Source organism: Aotus nancymaae, unplaced genomic scaffold (genome assembly GCF_030222135.1).
Source record: "Aotus nancymaae isolate 86718 unplaced genomic scaffold, 86718_ANA_hifiasm-v0.15.2.pri h1tg000062l, whole genome shotgun sequence".
Lineage (NCBI taxonomy): Eukaryota > Metazoa > Chordata > Mammalia > Primates > Aotidae > Aotus > Aotus nancymaae.
The window spans coordinates 38,350,163-38,370,984 of NW_026988476.1; the positions used below are offsets into that span (position 1 = coordinate 38,350,163).

General features: G+C 43.2%; 1 protein-coding gene across 1 annotated transcript in view; it reads right to left on the reverse strand.

The window, feature by feature from the left end:
* Positions 1 to 15,580, reverse strand: part of SHC4 (SHC adaptor protein 4) — a 141,946-nt gene extending 126,366 nt beyond the window's left edge. Inside the window, exon 1 of the mRNA XM_012442380.2 lies at positions 14,996 to 15,580. Coding sequence (XP_012297803.2) covers positions 14,996 to 15,580 — 585 coding nt within the window. The remainder of the gene's footprint in view (positions 1 to 14,995) is intronic.
* Positions 15,581 to 20,822: the final 5,242 nt, after the last annotated feature.

Consider the following 20,822-nt stretch of genomic DNA (forward strand, 5'->3'; position numbering starts at 1 on the left):
AGCAGACTACCAGTAGGTCTACACTTTCGGCTGTGACTATTTGAATTGTGGGCTTACCAAGAATTCTGCTGTGTTTGTGCAACTGCAATTGCTGTATATGGAGCCTGTATTTCACAATTGTAATTGCTACTGATATCACATAATTTAAGTAGATATTAAACACACTGGGCTGGGCGCCATGGCTCACGCCTGTAATCCCAACACTTTGAGAGACCAAGGCAGGGGAATCACTTGAGCTCCGGAGTTTGAGATCAGCCTAGGCAACATAGCAAGGCCCAGTCTCTATAAAAATTTTAAAAATCAGCCAAGCCTAGTGGTATGTGCCTGGAATTCCAGCTATTTGGGAGGCTTAGGTGGAAGGATGGCCTTAAGCCCAGGAGGTTGAGGCTGCAGTGAGCCAAGATTGTACCACTGTATCCCAGACTTGACAAGAGTGAGACCTTGCCTCAAAAAACAAAATCACACACACACACACATACACACACACACACATACACATACACACACACACACAGAGAGAGAGAGAGAGAGAGAGAGAGAGAACATATGAGTGTGGATTTGGATTTTTTAAAAAGGTAGTCATTCTATGAAAATAAGTCAACAGCTTTGGAAAAACAAACACAAGTTGCTTTTAAAAATAGTATTAAATTACAAGTAGATAAGACTGCTTTAAAAGACATTTAAAAAATGGAGCTGCTTCTGTAGTTTCAGATTCTTTTGAAGATGTCTCTAAGAGCTCGTCCCACTTTAAAGAAACTAAAAGGAGGAATGTGGATGAGGCACTATGGGCAGAATTTATGCAAGAAGGATGAAAAGGGATATGAATCACTGCATCTATAAAATTCAGAGAAAGAGCCTTGACCCTACAGCACAAAGGCACATTTATATAAGTTTAATTTAAGGGTCCAAAGTATATATGTAACATTTTTATTTTCATTCTGTAATGACAAGTCTCAATAGTATCGGAGAAGATGCCTTCTACTATATAGTATTAAGAAACACAGCATTCACCACCTAAAATCTCTCTGCCGTAACGGGACGGTTGTCAGATAAGTATGCTCAATTGCTTGGCTTGACCCACGAAATGCACACCAGGCCAGATAGTCTCCCTAACTCTGCCTGCCTGCTGGTCACCTCCCTCTCATCTAGATGACTCTGCCACCTTGAACTTAGCATGTTGGGAATGGAACCTCATCCGTTCCCTCTCAACACTGCTTGTCCTTCTGTAGTCCTGTGTCTTCCACTGGCATCTCCCCACCTCCCATCCTAGACCACGTACCTCAAAACCTTGGGTAGCCTGGACTGAATCCTACCCTCTCCCCTTTCCCTCTTCATCAAATTATTCTTCCACAACATCTCTATCTTTTTACATCATTGCCTCTGTCAAGACCCTGATACACACACTTATCACCTTGATTATTGCTGTAATCCTCTCTTAATGGGCTTCCCCACCTCCGGGCACTTTGTTCACCAGGGCAAATCCTTACGCCTCTGCTCAGACACCTAAACTTCTTAGGGGGATACTTAAGACTTGTTATAATCTGGCTCAAATCTCAGCATTATTGCCCACCATTCTTTACCAAGCAGCCTTTACTCTAGCCCGACTAAGATTGGTGCCCTCCCTTATGGATAACTTATAGTTCCTTATCTATGTTCCCTCATCTAGAATACCTTTAAAAAATTATATGTATAAAGTAATATAAGTTCATAACTATATATAATTATACATTAATAGATAATTATAAATTAATAGATATTATAAATATAAATTATATATAATATAAAATTATATATAATATATAATTAATTATATATTATATAAAATGTTATAATGTATATGAATTATAAATTATACATATAATTTATAAAAATTATATATAAAGTAATACAATTTTATAATTATATATAATTATAAATTAATATATAATTATACACTAATAGATATCATTATAAATATAAATTATTATAATACAAAAATTATAATTTTACATTATAAATTTTATATCTAGTTTTATAATTTTAAATTATAAATTATATATAAATATGTATTAAATATAAAATTTATATAAATATAAATTACATATATAATTTATAATTTAGATGATATATTAATATGCAAATTATATATTATATACTATTTTAATATAAAATATGCAAAATATGAAATAACATATAAGCTAATATTGTATTAATTATATTAACACTATTAATGTTATATTATTATATAATTATATAACATTACATTATATATAAATATAACATTAGTTATACATATAACATTACATTATATATAACATATAACATTAGTTATATGTTATATATAACATTAATGTTATTATTAATAAAAATATTTATTTTTCTTTGCTATTAATAAAATATTAATATATTAAAATATTTTGTTATTAGTAATTAATAAGAATATAATATATCTATTACCATATAACAAACATATATTAATATATAATTTATATATATTAAATATATCATAGAATAATGTTTATTTTATATTATATAATTATATTTATCATTTTATATTGTATAATTATAATTATTTTAGATATATTTATTATATATATTATATATTTACTTTCTATTGTATATACCACTTTCTACCTTATGATTATTGACCTCCTAGTTTCAAATGAAAGCTACAATAGCAGAGTTTCCCAACCTATTTCACAGAATATTAGCTCCATAAGAAGGTGATCAAATAAGTTTTAAAATGTTGCATACTAGAGCCCCCCACTTAGAAACTCCAGTGGGATGGAGGAAAATGGGAGTGTGTGAGGAATGTCATAAAGGTAGAATTGACAGTTTGTGATAAGAGGAGGCTGCGTGCGACAAGACAGAGTGAGTGGTCTAGAATGGTCGCCAGACTTCTGACTTGGACAACAGGGAGGCACCATTCACTGAGTGGGCAGAGGTGACGGTGGAGGTGTGGGATATCCAATGGTGTGCTTGGGTCGCGATGGCTGGAGTTAATATCCTGGAGGAGGGTAGGAGTAGGAAGACAAAAGACCGAGCCCTGTGCACCTTTCTCAGTTCTCGTCTTCCTTGACCCTCCACAGGTTTTGGCCAACCTGTGTCTCCTGGAAACTCTCTCCACCCTCTCCCTAGGTTACCTATCCTCTCTCAATCCTGTTCCTCATTCTGCCCATTCCCTTCCTACCTTTCCATAGAACTCCTAAATCCTAAATCCTGCTCTACACTCTCCTTGTGGCAGCCTTGTCCATTCCATTCCATCCCATCTCATCCCATTTCATCCCATCCCATCCCATCACATTCCATTTTTTTGCTGGGGAATTTCCACCTGGATGCTTTGGGGTCACCTTGAACACATCACATGCACAATGGGACTCATCCCCAACCCCATCCTTCCTGCCCCCTCATTTTCCTGCCTGTGACACATTTCTGAAGGGGTGAGAAGCTGGTGACTTCTTCCTCCCTTAGGTGTCCCATCTTTCCCCTCTCTTCCTAGTGCCACTGCCTTTGTTATCACTTTGCTTCTCTTCTGGTTGCCTTTCACCAGACTCCCTTCTCTTACTTCCTCTTGAGCATTGCAGCCCACGTAATCTTCCTAAAGCGTATCTCTGCATTTGTCATTCCCCCATTTAAAAAAATATCCAGTGGCTTTCTGTTGAAAACTCTACTTTTTAGGTACTATACAACCTTGTTGTATGAATCCATCTTATTTTCCCTCTGATTTCCTACATATACTTCTTCACTGTTCAACCAAGTCAAACCACTCACTGCTCTCCAAATACATCCCTACTTTCCCACCTCCGTGTCTTCACTTTGCCTTGGGTTTTCTCTTTCCATCTCAGCCTATGGAAACTGTACTCATTTCTTAAAACTCAGGTAAGATGCCTTTTCTGCACTGAAACTGTCTCTAAACATCTCAAATTGAAGGTGTGCGCTTTCTTCTTTGAACTCCCATAATCCTTCATTGGTATCACTTTGGTGTCATTTATTACAACCTTCTCCATATTACAGTAATTTGTGTGGACACCTTTGCTTTCTTTCCTACTACACCTCCTCATGCAAGAATTATGTTTCATTCACATAATGTAGTGGAAAGAGCACTGGCCTGGGAGTAAGGAGATGTGAAATTTAGTCTGCTCTGCTGCTGATGAGCCCTGTGACCTTGGATAGCTTAACTCACCATGAAACAGAACTTTGTAGTCTAATGTATCAGATGAGTTCTGAGTCCAGGGTTAAAGGAACCAAGCTGAGAGGGACGTGGGAGGAATGATGGCCTTTCAAGGAGCCAGGATTGGCATTAGATTAAAAAAAATTAAGTTTGAATTATGCATTTCACCACTTCCCAATAAATGATTCATATATATAATAAATTATTCTCTGATGATATTGAGGGTAAAAATCCAATTTCTGGGGTTGTCCTTAAAGTACATGGGTTTTTCAGGTCTCTTGCCTTCTGGAATGTCATCCCCTCTAACTAGAGGAAGTTTTCAATCTCAAGACAGCCTCTGCTCTTAAAATTTATTTGTAAATTTGTTGTTAAAAGTCTTAATGCATTTCCCTGTGGAAATGAAGGTACAAGTGATGGTAGGATACCATGATTAAGATACAAAGCTATCTTCACAGCAAAAGCAACTATCAACAGAGTAAACAGACAACCTACAGAATGGGAGAAAATTTTTGCAAACTATGCCTCCAACAAAGGTCTAATACCCCCGATCTATAAAGAACTTAAACAAATTTACAAGAAAAAAACAACCCCATTAAAAAGTGGGTAAAGGACACGAACAGACACTTCTCAAAAGAAGGCATCTATGTGGCCCACTATTATATGAAAAAAGCTCAGCATCACTGATCATTAGAGCAATGCAAATCAAACCACATACCATCTCACACCAGTCAGAATGGTTATTAAAATGTCAAAAAAATAACAGATGCTGGTGAGATTGTAGAGAAAAAGGAATGCTTATATACTCTTAGTGGGAGTGTGAATTAGTTCAACCACTGTGGAAGACAGTGTGGCAATTCCTCAAAGATCTAAAGACAGAAATACCATTCGACCCAGCAATCCCATTACTAGGTATATAATCAAAGGAATATGAATTGTTATATTATAAAGACACATGCATGTGTGTGTTCACTGCAGCACTATTCACAATAGCAAAGACATGGAATCAACTTAAATGACCATCAATGACAGACTGGATAAAGCAAATGTGGTACATACATACCAAGGAATACTATGCAGCCATGAAAAAGAATGCGACCATGTCCTTTGGATGGAGCTGGAGGCCATTGTCCTTAACAAACTAATGCAGGAACAGAAAACCAAATACTGCATGTTCTCACTTACAAGTGGGAGCCAAATGATGAATACCTATGGACATATAGAGGTGAACAACACACACTGGGGCCTATCAGAGGGTGGAGGGTGGAGGGTGGAAGAGGGGAGAGGATTAGGAAAAATAACTAATGGGTACCAGGCCTAATACCTGGGTGACGAAATAATCTGTACAACAAACCCCCATGACACAAGTTTACCTATGAATTTAAAATAAGTTAAAAAAAACAACAACACTGTATAAAGCAAACTACAGTAGTGGAGTTTACATGTTGGACTCGCATTTCAATACTGATGCTTGCTACTTATAAGCATCAAGGCCAGATAATGAGCCTCTTTTGGTGTCAGTTTCCTCTCCATCTACCCACTCCACAGGGTCATTGTGAGGTAATTGATGCAAGGTTCCTGCAACATACACAGAGCTCAACAAATCGTAGCTATTATGTTAATGGGAATGTGATGATGTGTTCCTATATTTCTAAACAAATGCTAATAAAATCTCATATTTCCGTCCCCCTCCACAGAAAAAGAAACTAAGCTAGCTGGTCAATGCCATTTAGCCCCAAGTGCCCCTGTGTTAAGGCAGAATCTGTCCTAATGTGGACATCCTTGATGTACAAGTGACTCACAGCAACATATGGCTCACGTGGCCCACCCTCATCCCATGACTTGAGATTCTGATATAGAAGCCACAGGAATATTGCTTGGGTGAAAAGTGGTGTGAACTATCATTTTTAAGGAAGCTGTGGATTTAAAAGGTGAAAGAAGGGAGCTGGGTGCAGTGGCTCACACCTGTAATCCCAGCACTTTGGGAGGCCAAGGCAGAAGATCACGAGGTCAAGAGATTGAGACCATCCTGGCCAACATGGTGAAACCCCGTCTCTATTAAAAATACAAAAATTAGCTGTGTGTGGTGGTGCGTGCCTGTAATCCCAGCTACTTGGGAGGCCAAGGCAGGAGAATCACTTGAACCCGGGAGGCAGAGGTTGCAGTGAGCTGAGATTGTGCCACTGCACTCCAGCCTGGGTGACAGAGTGAGACTCCGTTTAAAAAAAAAAAAGGGTGGGGGTGGGAAGAAGAAAATGAGAAAATTTAGAAGTGGCTGGGGGGCAAGAACTAGGGGAGGGACAGCAGAGGGTGGGGAGTTGGGAAGGGATAACATGGGGAGAAATGCCAGATGTAGGTGATGGGGAGGAAGGCAGCAAATCACACTGCCATGTATGTACCTATGCAACAATCTTGCATGTTCTTCACATGTACCCCAAAACCTAAAATGCAATAAAATATATATTTTTTAAAAAAGAATTACAAGAATCACTGAGCAGTTGTTTATTTTTCTATTGAATATCACCTCCTAATCTACATCCTGGGATCATGCACTTCATCCCACTGGCTCAAGGTTTCTTGGCCTCAGCACTTCTGATGTGTTGGGCCTCACAATTCTGTGTTGTGGGAACTGCCCTGGGCCTTGCAGGCTGTGTAGCTGCATCCTGCCCTCTAGCCACTCAAGGCCAGGAGCACTCACCTCCCCTCCCAGTTACGACAATCCGAAATGTCTCCAGACATTACCACATGTCCCTTGAGTGGCAAAATACTCCCCATTTGAGAACCACTGTGCTGACTGGACTCAGCAGAGGTTCCCAAATCTTCTCTGCTGCAGAATCACATAGGGAGTTTGCCAAAAATGCAGGTTTCTAGGCCTCGGCCTCAGATATTCTGGTCCAGTAAGTCCAAGATGGGGACTGGGAATCTGCATTTTTTAACAAGCATTTTTAACTGACATAGGTGGCCCTCAGCAAACTTTTGGCAAAAACTACAATAAAGAGTCAGTGAAGTAAATAAACATCTGTCCAAAATGCAGATGCTTTCTGCTATGCTGCCCTGGAAGAGCAGGGGGCTGACTAGCAGACAGGCAGCTTTAGAGAAGGCAGGTCTTCCCTGGTGAGCAGCACCAGACAAGAAAGTTCTGCCAGGGTGGCGCTGCTGGCCAGGAGAAAGTATGCCAAGAGAATGTGGGGAAATGCCAAAACCGAGTTTAGTCTGTCCTGAGTTTTTGGCCCAGAGCACCCCTAGACTATTAAAAGTCCATCCTCCTCCCTCCACTTGGGACCTACTACGAGACAGGCTCTGTGCTAAGCCTTTTACACAGAGTTTCTTATTTTATCGTCTCCCTAACCATATAAGAAGGCTTATCAAGTTTTAGTTTTATTTCTCTGGGAAATTTCATGTCCCAAAGAACTGATGTACAAATTAACTTTTCACTCACAATCTCTTCATGAAATAGGAACAGCCTGTACTAATTCTGGAGTTCTACTACCCTTAAAAACTCTTTGCAACATTGTTAGAATAAGAAAACGCTCCCTGAGTTGAGAAGGCAGGATCTCTCTCTTGGGTCTCACGCAGCCCCCAGTACTCTTTGTCCCTTTGCATAAAAGAAAGACATCCCGGTATGTTTACCCAGGAAGAGGACATTATCAGCTTCTTTCCCACATATTCTGAAGCGGAAAATGAAAGACAAAGGGGTTAGAAATGTCTTCACCTTCCAATGCCACGGGCGGTGTGTAAACCTAGCCACCTTCAGGTGCAGACAGATGTTGTAAGTGAGTGAAGCAGGGCGGGAGGGGGATGTGGGGCAGCATGTGTGCATCATTTATTTAGATCACTCTCTTGGTGATGGAACTGTCATATTGGGATCCAGGGTTGGTTAGGTCCCTCCATAGGATAACACTGTATTGGTTTCAGAGTAATATAAACATGCAAATGAGAGGAACCCGTATCGGGGAAATGACCCTAAGGTCATTGGGGTTGTAGAAAATGAATGAAATGGGGGCCAGTCCATGCATGTGCTAACATGTCCTAGTCCAACATGGACACGCTGCCACCCACGGAGAACTCCTTAATCAAAAGGTTGACACTGGCCAAGCCAGTGTTCTTTGGTCTCCTCGCCACTCTTCTATGCTCCCTTTTTTCTTCTCACTGCTATTTTAAGACAATTTTTCCATTAGAAAAAAGTTTCTGTGATTATTTTTCTAAAAAGCACACCCAGCATTTTAATCAAGTAGAGGCATTTGGTGTAGCACATTCGGTTCAGAGAGTGGGGGAAGGCGAAGCAAGGTGGGGGTAGAAAATAGGGTGCTGCACACAGAACTGGGGGCTCTTGTCTGGGCTCCACCACTGGTAGATGTGTGGTTTGGGGCAAGTCACTTCACATGTCTGAGCCCTAGTTTCCTCAACTGCAGAATGAACTGTGTGGACTCCCTGATCTCTGAGGTCTTCCTTGCAGTCAAGGGGTAGGGAAAGACTGGATCAATCAAGGGATATGTGAAGATCTAGAGAGAAGAACGAGGAACAGGTCAAACTTGCTAGGCTTTCTCTAAGTTCTAGCAGAATCTACTTCCACATCTACTCCAAGAAAGAAATAGGAAGGAAAATAGAATACCCTCAATGCCGATCATCAGTTTTAGCTTGAATTATTTCCTCCAGTCCATACTACCTCCCTCTCAACCACCAATAACTTAGAAAAGAGGGAGATTTACAGCCATGTCCCTTCGCTGTGGGTGCCTGAACCACCCAGGTCTGGCTTCATTATGTAAACCATAGGATTGTCTCTCCAGGAGTCTCCTGGAGTTACAAATCTCCCTCTTTCAAAGTTAGAGTTACCAGATTATGGGTGGCAAGGCCTTTTTCTCTTGGTTCTTTTGTCTAGAGGAAATAGAGATGGCTTAATTTCTGTCATTCCTGCAGTCCTCTTGTTGGACACCAAGCCCAGTCAGACGTAGCTGGTCAGACACGTGAGCAATGCCATGTTCCCATAATCCCATCCACTATCACTCACCTCTTTTAACCCTGGCCTGCCCCCGAACTAGCCCACGCTTCACCCCTCCCTGGAATCCAACTTTTGGATGCTGTTCTACCACCCTCCATCTCTCTAAAACTTACTGCCTCCACCCATGACTGTATAACACCCGCCTTTCTGCGTTACTGGTGAAGCCAGCTCAGTGTTAGTAAGAGAGGGCTAAAATAAAAGTTAATGCATCCCTGAAGGACGTTCTTTCTCTTCTCTGCTAACATAAAGTGGATAAACATAATTTCCTCAAGGAAACTCTTTCTAACCAAAAGAGATCCTAGTAGTAAGGCGTTTCAGACAGGTGGGAAAGAAGACCTGGAGTCTCAGGATTTTAAGCAGCATTTTGTTCAAACTTCTTCTTTTTTTTTCTTTTTTTCCTTTTCTTTCTTTTCTTTTTTTTTTTTCTTTTGAGACAGAATTTCACTCTGTCACCCAGGCTGGAGTGTAGTGGCATGATCTCAGCTCACTGCAACCTCCACTTCCCTGGTTCAAATGGTCCTCCCAGCTCAGCCTCCCAAGTAGCTTGGACTACAGGTGCATGCAACCATGCCTGGCTGATGTTTGTATTTTTAAAAAATGTAGATGGGGTTTCACTATGTTGGCCAGGCTGGTCTAGAACTCCTGACCTCAAATGATCTAACTGCCTCGGCCTCCCTAAAGTACTGGTATTACAGGCGTGAGTCACTGTGCCTGGCATAAATTTCTTTTAAATATGAGAAAATGAGGCCCAGAGAGGTTAAGTGACTCACTCAAGGTCACACAGCTTAGTGTCATTACTTTAATAACATTCCTATAATAAAGGAGACTCCAAACTCCTTTAATACAAATTTTCAAACTCGTAGACCTGTACTCGCCTATGGAAAAGCTACTTGAGGTAGACATCTAGCCTAGACAATAGATGATTGACAATACTAGTTTACTGGCTCAGTGATAAGATACCTTAGACAGGAGAAGATGGATGGTAAGAGTATACTGTGGGATTTACAAAGAAAGTAAAGAAACTCTTTCAACACCAATTCATATTTGCACACAAAACTGATGAGTTTGATACCCAAGAAGTTCTGTGTGAGCAAACACATTGCAATAAATGTTCTTGGGGACTGTTGTGGGTTGAATTATGTCCACCAAAAAATATACGTCCAAGTCAACCCTCAGAACTTGTGAGTGTGACCTTCTTTAGAAATAGGGTATTTGCAAATGTAATCAAGTGAAGATTATACGAGGTGAGAGTAAGCCCTAATCCAATGACTGATGCTCTTATAAAAAAGGGGGAGCTTTGGCAATGGACACACAGAGAGAATGCATCTGAAGACAGAAGCAGAGATTGGAGTGCTGCATCTACAAGCCAAGCAGCACCAAGAATTGCTGGCAACCACCAAAAGCTAGAAGGGACCGGAAAAGCTCTAGGATTCCTCCCCTAGGGATTTTAGAGACAGCGTGACTTGGTTGACATCTCGATTTCAGATGTCTAGCCTCAAGAACTGTGAGAGAATTGATTTCTACAGTAGTAAGCCACCCAGTCTGTGGTGCTTCTTTCGGCAGCCCTAGGAAACGAACACTATCTGGGAAACAGTTGTCTGGGCTGAAGTGAAGAGACTGAAATCATGCAAATGCATATGACAAGGCAAGTTCCATGGACTGGTCCTACGATGAGCCTGCCCTGCACTGTGTGGTCTTTCATACGCTACTCCATTCCCATACTTCAAAGACTGCCTGTCTTACTTGGAGGCAAGTGAGAGGTTGGGAAGAGGAGGAGCACTGGAGTGAGACACACCTGGATAGGAATCCTCAGTCTGCCGCTTACTAGTTGTGAAGTATCTTGTGGATCACAAACACTTGGGCTGTCAGCGTCCTCACCTGGAGAACACAGCCTTCCTCTGGGGGTTGTGGTGAGGGCCACTGCAGTTAACTGCCAAAGCTCATCAGGGTTGGTTTCTTTGCCTCTGCTTGATTAAGTCTTTGAGCCAAGCTAAGAATTGGAAAGGAAACTAATATTTTAAACACCTCCTGTGTGAGAAAGGAACCCTAGAGTCATTAAATGCTGGTGCTGTGAGGGGCCTTCAAGGCCATACAGGCCAAGTCCTCATTTTAAAGAGGAGAACAGTGTCACGTTGTAGATTTTCCACATTCCACGCTATGTTGGGCACCTGGGAGACCCTTAACTGAACGTCTGCTGATAGATGAATGCGCTTGGAAAGGCCTCTCAAGAAAGAAGACTTAGTCTTATGGGGAGAGTGAAGTCACATTTGACACCATTTAATGCGCTTTGCCTACCTCACTACTTTGCCCAGAGTGGGATATCACTGTCCTATTCCTGTTTCAGTATCTTTCAAAGAATGGTTTGCTGGGTCCCCTTCCCTGAGAAACCTTCAGGGAGTCCAAAGTCTGAGCTTAAATGAAAGTTACTCAAAAACAGGTGCTCAGGATTCATCAAGTATTTTCAGCTGGGTAATTGATTCTATGCCATAAGACCAAATAAAGAGCCATTTTTTAAAAACAGAATGTTTAACCCACCATCAACTCTAGCATAGCACAGATGGAAAATATAGTCCCTATTGTAAAGAGAAAAGATGCAAGAAAACAAAATAAAGAGTAGCTATAACAATCCCATTTTTTTACCAGAAGAAAGGCTTTCCATTCCCACCCAAGCTCCTGCCTTTTTCACACACCCCACTTTATTGCTCTCCATAGCACTCATTACCATCTGAAATAGTATATTTTTTCATGTATTCAGTTGAACCTATCTCTACTCGCTAGAATATTTCACAATGGTTCAGACCTGGTCTCTTGTTTACTGATGCTTAGAACTGATTCATTTTGTTCATGGATGCCCAATGCCTAGAACAGTTCCTGCTGCATAATGGATTTATAATACAGACTTGTTGAATAGATGAATGGATTAGCAAGTAAGTTGGGGCAGGGAGGGAGCAGTCACATGATATGGATAAGAAGATGGAATATGTGGTGGTTTTTTTCCTGTAAAATTTGCCCCTAAATCCACCAGACCTGTGTCAACTAGCCATTAAGATCATCTCTCTCTCAGATCTCTCCTCTGAATCCATTATTACCGGGCAAGGTTTGATTTAAATGTTCTTTTGTGCTTTTTCCTACAGATGAGAATACAGGGCTCACAACTTTGGTCCATTTGGTATGGTATCTTTTACTTAAATTAATAGCTTGGCATTTTATTTTTAACAATTGGTTCCCATCTCAAAAGAGTTCTGAGGAACAGGATGGAAACCTGTAGTGAAGACAAATAAGAAAGGCACACAGGAGGTTTGGGCTCCAGATCTCACTCTGCTTTTAACTCACTTGCCTCGCCTTTAAAAAACTACTTATCTGGGTTTGGTTTCACCACAGAGGAATTGACCTTGATAACTTCTGAGTCTTCCATCTTTCAAAGTTAGGATTCTGTAAAAATTAATAAAGTAAGCTCTTTCATGTATTTTGACCTCATAAGAGATGTCATTAGCTTGTATTAGATGTCACCGATATTGGCAATCTTGTGAGGTTCATTTGGGTCATGGGGTCGGCACTTTTTCTGGGGTCAGTGATTATCGCCATGAAAAGACAGATGGTGCCCTCATTAAAAATCTAAAACACCAGAGGAGGCATTCCCTAGGGAAACTGGAGATCACACAGCAACTCTTTTCACATTTTAAATTACACAGGTGTGTAGGAATGGGGAGGCTGCAGGAGGCACAAGGGGAAAGGAAAGGTGAGGCAGAGGCTGGAGGATGTGCAGGTGACGGTAAGGTCGGTGCAGAGAGCCCAGGGTTGGAGAGTCACTCATTTTCCCTTGAGGGCCTGGCACACACCTAATCTTGACAAATGAGAAGATGCCCATGAACTTTGACTAGATACATGAAAATATTTTCATTATGCACCATGCCACTGTGGAGGAGGCAGGCGCTGCATGTTCCAGACATTTATCTTCTTTAGAGGTTTTAGTTATCCATTTGCCAGGACTGCCCAAGTCTGCTCTCTGTAACTATTCTGATGTTTATTATTTGGCCTTCCTTGAGATCCTAATTGTCTGTTTATAATACAGCTATTGGGCCAGCTCTCTAATTTATGCCTTCAGATCAGACATCTCACCTGGGTGCTAGTCTTATATGACTGTCTGCCTACATATCAGCATTATTTAGAGATCATTACATTAAGTTCAATATGTCAAAACCAACTTAAAATGAGTCTACTTCCTAATTTACTCTGTTTCAGTCATTGGCATCACTGATGTCATTCTGAGACTTCAACTTGAAAGGTTTTTTTCACCCTTTACAGCCCTCCATCAATAATCATTCATGACTCTGATAAACAACAATGGGAACAAACTAATCAATCTACCCACTGCTCAATACATGTTCACTATTCTATTATTTGTATTATGATATGAAATGATCTGATTAATCTCCCAGGGTTGTTGAGGCTTCTCTCATTCTTCTTTCACAGAATGCCTTACCATTCACCTCCTTTCTCTCCTCTCCGTCTTAATCCATGTTCTCATCCCCTCATACCTAAACTCTCAGAGTACCTTTCTTACTGGCCTCCAAGTCTTTAATTTTTTCCTGCTTCAATCCATGTCAAATAAATCAACCGTCTGGCCTTTTAAAAATTACTTTCAGCAAGTCATGTCCTACAAACCCAGGAGGATTCTCATTTACCAATCAGAGTATTTTCAATCTCCTCATTTGGCATTTAAGAGCTTTGGTCAACGACTCCCTTCTCCCAAGCTACCTGTGATCTCTATTTGTCTTTATTCAACTCATACTTGTTTGAGTGCTACCTGCCAACTCCTCCCTCAGTCACCCACTGCTATCGGCATTCCCTTCCTCTTCAATGAGGCCCAGCTGTGTGATGCTCCCTTGCAACCACCACAGTGACTTTGCTTCTATTCTTGGCCTACCAGGAATCTCCTCCTTTCTGCCAACCCAGATCTGATATTTCTTCCAAGATTCATCTTCTCCCAAGGGTGCCCCATGTGAATGAATCCCAGACCACATAATCTTTCCCTTTTCCTGAATTCCCTCGGCATTCTCATATTAGTATCTATTACTAAGTATTATTCTCTTAGTATTTCACATGTATTCATTGATCTCCCTCATTGAAATGTGAGCACCAAAAGGGCACAGGCCAAATCTTCATTTGCCCAAATCTTGACCAAGCAAGGACAGATGCAAGACCAGTAAGGACCTTGATTTTGCACATAGCCCATGGACGAGGCCTAATTGCTGCAGCGTAGGCAGTAAAGGCAATAAATGTGCACGGGAGAGCTGAGACTAGCTACTAGTGCAAGGTTAGAGACTCGGACATGTTTTGAGAAGTGTTTGTTAAATTCTGAAATAAATTTTTAAAGAATAATTCAAGCCCCTTACACACCATGTGTTTCTCTGGCACAGAAATCTTTGCTGTATTTGTTCAAAACACAAAGGCCAGTATAACCTACCAGGTCTCAATCACTGATCAGAATGGAAGTCCTTGACTCTTTTTGGCCAGAATACTGGGTCCAGTGGGGACAAAGTGGTGCCATCAGCTGACTCTATCAAAACTTGCCTCTACACCTGCCAAGTACCTACAAGTTCACGTCCTACAAGTTAGCACCAGTTCATGTTCTTGAACCAAAGGCTGCGTGACTCCCGTACAAATCAGATAGTTGTAGGGCCATTTGTAAACCCAGCTCCCCTCCTCCTTGATCCAGTTGTATAACGTCCTGTCCAAACCACAGAACCCAGCAGGCAGGTTAATGTTAGGCCCCTTGCAGAGAGCAGAGGAGATGCCCCCTTCCACAGAAATTCTTAGAAAGAATGCAGAGAGGAAAATTGACTTACCCTCACGCAGTAGTTCATGCCCATCCCCAACAGGTGCTGTAGAAAGTGCCTGTCCTGCCTGCTCCTAAGGGGTGGCTCCCTAGGGCGAGGAAGTGGGCACGAATCAGGGGTTAAGGCGGTTGCCCTGTGGCCCACCAGGTCCGGCTGCGGTGGAGGTGCAGTCCCGGACCCACTCAGACTGGTTTCTGGGGATGACGGGCTGCTGGAACCTGGGTCCCGGCTTTCCTGGAGCTTCAGCCGAGGCACCTCTTTGGTACCCAGGCAAAAGTTTTTCAGACTCAGCAAAGTGGCCGGGTTGGCCAGCTTCATGCTCGCCATGCGGGGGATCAAGGTGCACAGTGGGGTGGGGCTCTCCTGCGACGGCAAGGTGGCATCTTCAGCGGGCAGGTGAGGTGCCAGGGTGGGGTGGGGAGGCTGCGGCGAGCCCTTGTTCCCTACCGAGCCTCCGGGGCTACCTTCGTCCAAGGACGTGATCGACTCGTTCCGAAAGCGGCTGTACTTGGCCCTGTGCAGCATCCCGGGGTTCCCGAAGAGTCCTACATACAGCACGAGTCCTGCCAGGCTGTCCTGGCCGCGTTCTCGCATAGCCTTGGCAGTGCTGAAACAGGATACTGTTGCATAAATCGCCTAGTCGTCTGGTAGATGAACGGTGCAGACATCAAATGCCTCAAAGCCGGATGCAACTCGCAGCAGCTACCTCTCCAACTCTCCTCTCGCGCTCGCCCACCTCGGCTCCCGGCCCCTTACGGGTGACAGCCCAGGGGGGAAACGCCTCCTCCGCTCTGATTTCAGTCCCTCCCTGGCCCAGGCAGAGGCACCAGTGTTCTCGCCTTGGAATCCTCGTTCCGAGAGCCTGGACTCAGGCTCCTGGCGGCGGGGGTCGCTCACGGCCAACTCTGAGGCACAGAGCCCGGCCGAGCACCCGCCTGGGGGGGCCGCCGCATCACTAGCCTTGCAGGAGCCGAGTAGAAATATTTGGCACCCCCACTCCCACCCTCACCCCAGCCTCCTCTTCTACACACAGGAACTTTCAAACCTGCTCCCTTCGGCTCTCACAGGGCGGGGCAAATGACTGCCCTATTAACCCTTTATTTGTTCCAGTGATTGTTCATTTAAAAAGGAAAAAAAAAAAAAAAATGTATCTATGAGCCAAAGGCCCTTCTGCCTGGGTTCGTTGATTCCAAAGGCTGCCCTCTCTTGGAAGATCTGGTCTTGCATCCTGTTCTGGGCCGCCAGCCAGGAGTACTACTGACGGGCGCTGCTCCGCATTGTTTCACTGACTTGTGATGGGTCCTGTTCTTCAGATCCCCTCCCCGCCTGCCCACCCTCGCTCAGAGCTTCCCTCCCTCCTGGACTCCTCTCGGAGCTGTTTTCAGAAGCCCATTTGCAGCCGAAAGCTGAGATGTGCAGGATGATACGCAGCGTGTTGAAATTTTTATGAATGAACTTTGCCGACTGAATTTCTCTGTGTGTGTGCAAGCTAATAAATCTGTGAATGAAGCTGAGAATAGCTGTAATTGACTGACGGTCTCAGAGGTGCTTGGTTTTTATCCAATCAGGAGGCAGCTTGATGACTCATACACCATAAATATACTAAACTAGTAGCCGAGAGAAATCAAGCTAGTGGGAGAAGAGGGACATATTTTATTTTGTGGTGTCTGATGAATGAGTTAAAAGGAAAGGCAGTCTTTACTACGGATCATTAGCCGGGGAGCAGCAGGTTAAAAGATCTATTTTCTTTCTTGTTGAGATGGCCGGGAGAGCAGAGCAGAAGAGCTAAAAATTAGACCCATTGTTCCAGTGATTTTAGGACATATGGTTCATAACTCCTGTGGGAAGCCATGATGCATTTTTCTTAGAAACATAGTTCTTTTTTTATTGATTGTTGGTTCCATCTTCCGTCTGGTGCAACTTCCTGGACCTATCAAATGCATCCTGAAGACATGATGACAACTGCAAAGGCTTAGCACACAGGAAGCCAAAACCAGAGCTGGGAAGAGGAAATGCAGGTTCTTTAGGAATGGAGAAAAGGAAACTGCTGAAACACTGGAGGTGTGTGGGTGTCAGGGTGGGGTGGAAATCACACATAGGAAGAGAAGTCTCAGCTAAAGATGGCACTACTCCGTGGCTCAAGGCTCTGACATCTGAAATTGTTCATTAATTAAAAAATTAAGACAAACTGGCAACCAAAGGAATCAAGGGTGCCACCTTCATTATCTTATTGACCTCAAGGCTGCATTAGGCTCATGGGTATTCATGACTTTGGGAGTCTGAGCTCCCTTGGGATCCAAACACACATTCTGAATTAAATGGTTGAGAGTGACCAGTGAAAGCAGTATCTTCCTCCCAAGTTCCCTGCTCCCCCAGGGATAATAACACACCTATCACATCCTGTCTGCCAAGCGTGTTTGGACGTTTCTGTCCCTGGGAAGGCCTTGCTGCATCTTCATAAATCTTCCCTTTAACCCTTTCTGACCTCCTTTCCCCCTCCCCACAACTCTTCGTGGCAAAACTGAAGGAAGTAGCTAAATCAGTTGGACCCCACTTCTCCGGGGCTGAGGAGACAGGCTCTGGGCAAGATTATGTATCTCTCATTCCTCCCCATTCCTCACCTGCTTTCTTCCTCTCATTTCTCTTGCCTTCTCCTGGGTCCTTGCCTTGCTTCTGCTGTGTTGTGATGACCTCATCATATGCTGCCTTTAGAAAGTTACTTTACCTCTCTGTGACTGAATGTCCTCATATGTTGGCAGCAGTCATCTAATGAGGGTGTTCTGAGGGCTTATGAATAATCCTTATCCCTGTAAAGTCTTGGCCCAATGCTCCACACAGTGCCCATCTCACTAAGTACATGTGGGCAGTATGAAAAAAACGCCATTGGAACCAGAGCTGCCTCCCCATGAAGCTCATATTCTTACCCCTCACAGCACAGAGTTTACATCATTCTAGGAATCAAAAAGAAAAATTAGCACAAAGTGGGAGATGCCAAGAAAGCCAACACTGTCCAAAGAAAACAGTTTTTTAAATCAGATGGGCCTGGAGAAGGCTGGGAAGGACAGGGGCCTGCCTGGCTGATAGGAATCCTTACAGAGGTCTCATGACTGCAGGATGAGCTGTGCAGGGGCACCAGCTCATCTAGGTAGGCACCATGTTGGTCAGACTCCAGGAGCTCAGACCAGCCTACATTCCTCAGAAGGTGTAAGTCCTGGGAGGGTTGGGGGTTGGGAAACGGGACTAGGTAAGGTAAGAAAGTAGTCACGGCCATTGTGGGCTTCTTCTCTGTCCTTGGGAACCCCAGAGACTTTGGCTCTCTTAGGCAGCTCTGCCACAGCCTTTTATGCAGGTGAAAGAAACCAGATCTGCAACTGGGAAGTGGGGAATAGCCTCTAGGCTGAGCCTGCCCAGCTGGGCTTCTTTCTCAGTCCTAGCCGCCCAAGAGAAGGCTCTTTGATTGAGCTTCTTTTCATTCCAGGTAGATGAGTGAGCAAGGCAGATGGTTTGCTTTTTCCAGGAAATTAGAACATCCCCTTCAATTAGTGATGATTAAAATAATATTAATAAGAGCTACTATTTGTGGAACACATGACAGTTTATCTGCATTCTGGTCCAATTATTATAACAAATTGTGGAGGCTAGGAATATGTTCATCACTACCTTACAGACATGGAAATGAGGCTGAGAGAAAGGGCAGTGACTTGGCCAAGGTGCTCCAGCTGTTGAACAACGATCCTGGGATCCCTCTGGGCCTGACTGCAGAGCCTGTGCTGGTAGCCACTGTACTCTGCTGCCTCCCAGGGGACCAAAGAGCTCAAGTCTAGTTTCCAGGCCTATGAGGGCTACAGGGCATCTTACTCCTTCCTGAAGCTCTGAGAAATGACTGGGCAGGAAGAAGAGCTGGGGACTTTTGGAGGTTCTAGGGTTGTTGGGAAGCCTACCCCTGAGCTGGCCCTCACCAATCAATGAGATCAGGCCTGGCAGAATATTTTCCTATCTATGGTTCTCCTGTATTTACCCCTCCAAAATCCCCAGGGAAAGCATATTTAGCCCGAAGATCATTTATCAGAAGATAATACTAGACTAGATGTCTCCGGTAACCTTGGTAGCTAGGCCACCACCTACAAGCAATATGCACTCAGCAGCAAAATGTAATTGGATGAACATTAATCTGGGAATTACAGAACCAGCTGCAGGATTTTGAATAAGTTACTTAACCTCTCTAAGACTCAGTATTTTTATGTGTAAAATGGGCACAATAATAATTAATATCTGCTAAGCACTAACTCTAGATCAGGTCCTGAACTAAGTGTTCACGTTTAAGTCCCCAGCAAGTCTATGCAGCAGGTGTTATTTGTCATTTACTGACTTGCCCGAGTCACATAACCAGGGCGTGGTAGTTGCGGTGTAGAACCGAGCACTGGCTCACTCCAAACTATGCCCTTAACCACTGTGCTATGATCGGTGCATACGAACCGAACTCCTACTCTATGCTCAATAAATGTTGGTTCTTGCTTCTTCCTCCTCCTTGGAGATCATACCTATAAAATTCACCCTTAATATCTTACAAGTAAAAACATGAATAATGGATAAGAAAAGCCATTATTGTCATTAAATCATCTGAGAACCATGAATTTCCATCATCGTTGCCCTTGGAAAACAGAGTTCTGTGTAGATGCCTGTGGTATGCCTTCTTTACTTTGAGACACCCCCCGCCCAAGGGCACCTGCTAGAAAACAACATGTCAGCTTCTTAAGAGACAGCCTGTGCTTGCCGAGCTTCTTGAGTAAAACAGGCAGTTTCAAGGAAGACCTGGGTCAGGCTGGGCCATGCTAGAATTAACCAGGTCCAGGAGAAGGAGAGAAGAGAACCTGGCAAAATGCCTGCCCAGCTTTTGAAGATAACCCAGTGTGGAATTCGGGGTAGAGGTAGGTTTTGCTAGAGGATATGGGGAAGAGGAGAGAGAATAAGGCAGAAACATAATAACTCTGGGGAGCTGTCGGCCGATTGCTACTTTGGAACAAAGTGAGCAGGTGACGTCTGAGTGCTGTAGCACAGGGACTCTTACTCCATCCCTCCACTATCAATTCTATCATAAAGCAGACCTACTGGTGAAGGATTTTCACTGAGCAATACCCACAATGAATCTAACAGCCCATCAGTTGGGAATGAAAACATTGCCGAAGCTCTATTTTGGTGAACAAAATTCCACAAGAAAATATTTAAATAAAGTAGAGACCAAAATATCATTTTCAGGATGGGGAAATGAGATAGTGAAGAAGAGCTGTATCTCTGAGAGGAAGGGCCTAGTCTCACAAAAATGGAGGTAGGATCATATCGCCCAAAGTTGTCACTAACTCTGGAAATAATCATCTTTTGCTTCCTGAACCCAGTGTTTTCTGTTTTCTCACGGTCTCCAGCCGTGGAGGTCGACAGTTTTCTGATGGTTGTTGTTGATCCCACACCTAGAACTAGAACCAGTTACGAAAAAGTACAGGAAAATGGATATTTTCCTATCTGTTGAAAAGAAAATAACGTACCTGAAAATGCTATGTAAAGAGTTAGACGGCCAGGCACAGTGGCTCACACCTGTAATCCCACCACTTTGGGAGGCCGAGGCGGGCAGATCGCGAGGTCAAGAGAGCGAGATCATCCTCGCCAACATGGTGAAACCCTGTCTCTACTAAAATACAAAAATTAGCTGGGTATGGTGGCACATGCCTGTAGTCCCAGCTACTCAGGAGGCTGAGGCAGGAGAATTGTTTGAAACCTCCACCTCCATTCAGGAGGTGGAGGTTGCAGTGAGTTGAGATCGTGCCACTATACTCCAGCTGGG